Here is a 3,818-nt window from a genome sequence, read left to right on the forward strand (position 1 = left end):
TCATTGGCAGGAAGAATCTTCAGAAACTTTGTTTTCGATGCTCAGCTGTTCACTGTTGAGATAAATGCAGGTGTCAGAGGGCATGGAGCAGTTTCTGCTCAGCTGATCTTCCTCTGATTCTAATGGAGGATATTTCTTTTTTCGAAGGTTTTTGTGTTTTCTTTTGACACTGTGATCAAGGGAAGCATAGCACATCTGACGCTCAGCTGTTGGCTAAAAAGAAATTTATTTGCATTAATAATCTGGAGTTGATTGTGTTCTTGATCATCAAGAGAAGAAGAAGAAGAAGAGATTGGATTTATACCCCGCCCTTCACTTGGAGTCTCAGAGCGGCTTACAAACTCCTTTCCCTTCCCCTCCCCACAACAGACACCCTGTGAGGTGGGTGGGGCTGAGAGAACTCTGACACAAACGGCTCTTTTTCAAGGACAGCTGTGCCAGAGCTTGTGACCGACCCAATGTCACATCAGCAGGTGCAAGCGGAGGAGTGGGGAATCAAACCCGGTTCTCCCAGATTAGAGTCCGCACACTTAACCACTACACCAAACTGGCTCAAGGGTAAAAAAAAAAACCCTTGAAGCATTAACAATCACTCGTATAAAATACCATACTTAGTCACTGCTCATTTGTCCCGTTTACATGTGACTTAGCTGCGTCATGCCCACTCACTAAGTTTCACTCTGTTTAATGGGGCTGAATATCAAACAAGATGAAACACTAGATCTGTTTGTGGATCTTCCCACAGGTGTTTAACAAGATAAATTGCAGTCATGAGCCAGACCACTGGCCTGTCGAGATCAGTACTGTCTACTGTGAATGGCAACAGCTCTCCAGGGTCTTGAGCAGAGGTCATTTAAATCACCCGCTGCCTGATCCTTTTTAACTGCAAATGCTGGGGTCTGAACCTGAGAGCTGCATGCAAAGCAGATGCTCTACCGCCTTGAAACTACACATGACCCTGATTCAGACAAGGAATGTGCGGGAGGCAAGAGGTTGGATCCTTAATCCTTGTGTGGTTTCACCTAGGGAAAGCAACACACGCACATCCCACACTGATATTGGTCTTAGAAGAAAAAGATGTAGGTAAGAAAGGCCACATTTTTTCTCCTTTCAGGTCTAATTATAGGCAGGGATCAATTTTGATGGGTGAAGCCATGCAGAATGGACAGATTAACCCCAACACCCCCCCCCCCCAGTCACAAATTGGACTGATGGCAGCTCTTCTAAAATGCTGTGAAATATGATGGTGGATCTAGCTCCTACCAACCTAGCAGTTCGAAAGCAAGAAATTGCAAGTAGATAAATTGCAAGTAGATAAAGTGGGAAGGTAACAATGTTCCGTGCGCCTTGGTGTTTAGTCATGTCGGTCACATGACCACGGAAACGTCTTTGGACAGCGCTGGCTCTTCGGCTTTGAAACGGAGATGAGCACTGCAACCCTAGAGTTGGACTCGACTGGTTTTCGAGCAAGGGAACCTTTACCTTTAACCATAAACAGGGGTTATTTTGTGTCCAAGGAATTATAACAGCAAGCAATGCCATAGGAATTCACACCTTTTCTCATACTTCTTTACCATGAAAAGTATCTGCTCTTGAGATAGGGGGCAGTTTTTCATAGAAAGGAATGGGAATCCTTTGACTGCAGGCACATTATTTGCTCCCTAAAATGAATTCTTGTTTAGGATAAAGGTTTAGGCAAATTTAAGGAATGAAGCCCTTAAGGGACATTTGGTGCATTCTGCCCATAAACATGAAGTCTGATTGTTCAAATGTCATTAACTTCAATGGCACTTTGATGTGTTTATTCTGGGGTATCCTTCTCTTCTTCGCATCCCTCTCTTGTTTTCCTCATGCTCAATTTTTGATTCTCTCTCTAACTCACTAGCTGGCTAATTAGCTCCAAGGCAGTATGCTTTAAATTCTGGCATTTAAATACACACAAGCAACACTGATTTTAAATGTCCAAATATGAACAACAATGCTGTTGTATCAATGGTAATACCTGTACTTCATTGTTGGACGTCTGAGAATGGGCGTTCATTTGTTCATAGTAACTTTCATCTGGAGATCAAAATTTAAAAAGTGAGTGATGCTGCATGTGATTAAAAGTCCTGAACTAGACAGGTGATTCAAAATTATTTGGCATGGTAATTCTAAATATGTGATACAGTAGACATAGAGGTTAAGGTCCTGGACTATGAAAATATTATGATGGGCCCTGACCTGGATAGCCCAGGCAAGCCTGATCTCAGAAGGGCCAGGAGGCAGAGGCAGACTTCTCTGAACGTCCTCCATGCCCAAGTAGGAGTCGCCAGAGGTTGCCATGACTTCCAGGCATGGGCACACGCACACATACACACAAAATACCCAAAATTAAATATATATATATTATGATGGAACATGCTCAGTGCTCGATAGTTAGAACTTTTTAAAAAAAATTGTTTGCATACATAAAAGACAACTGTGCTCCTTACAACCTTCTACCCCCTTTTGAAAGCAAGATATACATAAGACAATATTTATCTATTTATTTATTTATTTATTTAAAACATTTATTTGCCACCTTCCATCCTTACAGAGCTCAAGGCAGCTCTGTAAAGTAAATAGAATAGAATACATAAAAATACATAAAACCAAAATATAAAACCACAGTTTAGAACTGCTAAATATTCCCATCGCCCCTATAAGGAATAGATTTGTTTATTATAATAAATGCTAATTCTTAAGCATAACTTACTTAGAATATCTTGTTGATGGTGATTGAGGTTGTCATAAACAGGGCCTTCTTCAGTATAAAACTCTTCGTGGCTATGAAATAAAGTTTTCAAAGCTAGATTCAACTGGGTAGCCATGTTAGTCTGAAGCAGCAGAACAAAGTTTCCATTCAGTGGCACTTTTAAGACCAACAAAAGTTTTTTTCTGGGCAGTGTTCCCTCTAAGCTCAGTTAGTGTGAGCTAGCTCAGTTTTTTAGCCTCCAGCTCACAGATTTTTGTCATAGCTCAGGAAGGATGGCTCCAGAACAAACTAATTTATGCAGTAGCCAAATCGCTCACTCACAGCTTTAATGCCAGTAGCTCACAAAGTAGGATTTTTGCTCACAAGACTCCACAGCTTAGAGGGAGCATTGTTTCTGGGTATAAGCTTTTGTGTGCATGCACACTTCTTAAAGATACCTGGACACCCTTCTAAGATTGTTCACCTCAGCGGAGTCAGAACAGTGTGATTCTATTTGGGATTGTACTGTTAGCCTATTATTCACTAAAATATTTTGAATAAAGTAGCAACTTGAAATGATTTTTAATTTTTTTTTAGGATTTGTCACATTAGCAGTGGAATCCTAAACAGAGCTCTGCCATCAATGGAAGTTGTAATTCTACTTCTGATTGCACAACAAAGTAATTTCTTCAAAGATGGTATTTGCTGTGATACCAGTGGAAATAATCTGAAAGGGGGGGGGGGTCTGCTTTTACAAACACTGTTTTGTTCATAGCGAACTATGCTATGTTAATAATCTACAATAGCCAGAGGTCGATTCGGGGGGATCGCGGGGATTGCCGTTCCCCTGGGTGAGGTGCGGGGGGGCACACGACGAAGCCCTGCCCCCTGCTTCTGGCCGCCCCCCTTCCAGCCCTCATTCAGCTAGGAGGAGGCAGGAGAAGAGGGAGGGTAAGTTGCTTCCTCCCCGCCTCTCCCCACCCCTGCCTGCCTGGGGCCAGGGAGGGCCTTGGCGGGGCTTCCTCGAACTCCTGCTGGCCTTGCCGGTCCACCGCCAGGCCCCTGATGGGGCTCAGCAGTGGAGCCTGCAGCGGCCGGGACC

General features: G+C 43.1%; 1 protein-coding gene across 1 annotated transcript in view; it reads right to left on the reverse strand.

The window, feature by feature from the left end:
* The window catches only part of LOC107123972 (T-cell receptor-associated transmembrane adapter 1), a 19,115-nt gene continuing 15,297 nt past the window's right edge, over positions 1-3,818 (reverse strand). The window contains exons 4-6 of the mRNA XM_015427340.1: positions 2,738-2,808; positions 2,001-2,061; positions 1-208 (exon numbers count right to left, since the gene is read on the reverse strand). Coding sequence (XP_015282826.1) covers positions 1-208; positions 2,001-2,061; positions 2,738-2,808 — 340 coding nt within the window. The remainder of the gene's footprint in view (positions 209-2,000; positions 2,062-2,737; positions 2,809-3,818) is intronic.

Source organism: Gekko japonicus, unplaced genomic scaffold (genome assembly GCF_001447785.1).
Source record: "Gekko japonicus isolate JY-2015 unplaced genomic scaffold, Gekko_japonicus_V1.1 scaffold1838, whole genome shotgun sequence".
Classification (NCBI taxonomy): Eukaryota; Metazoa; Chordata; class Lepidosauria; order Squamata; family Gekkonidae; genus Gekko; species Gekko japonicus.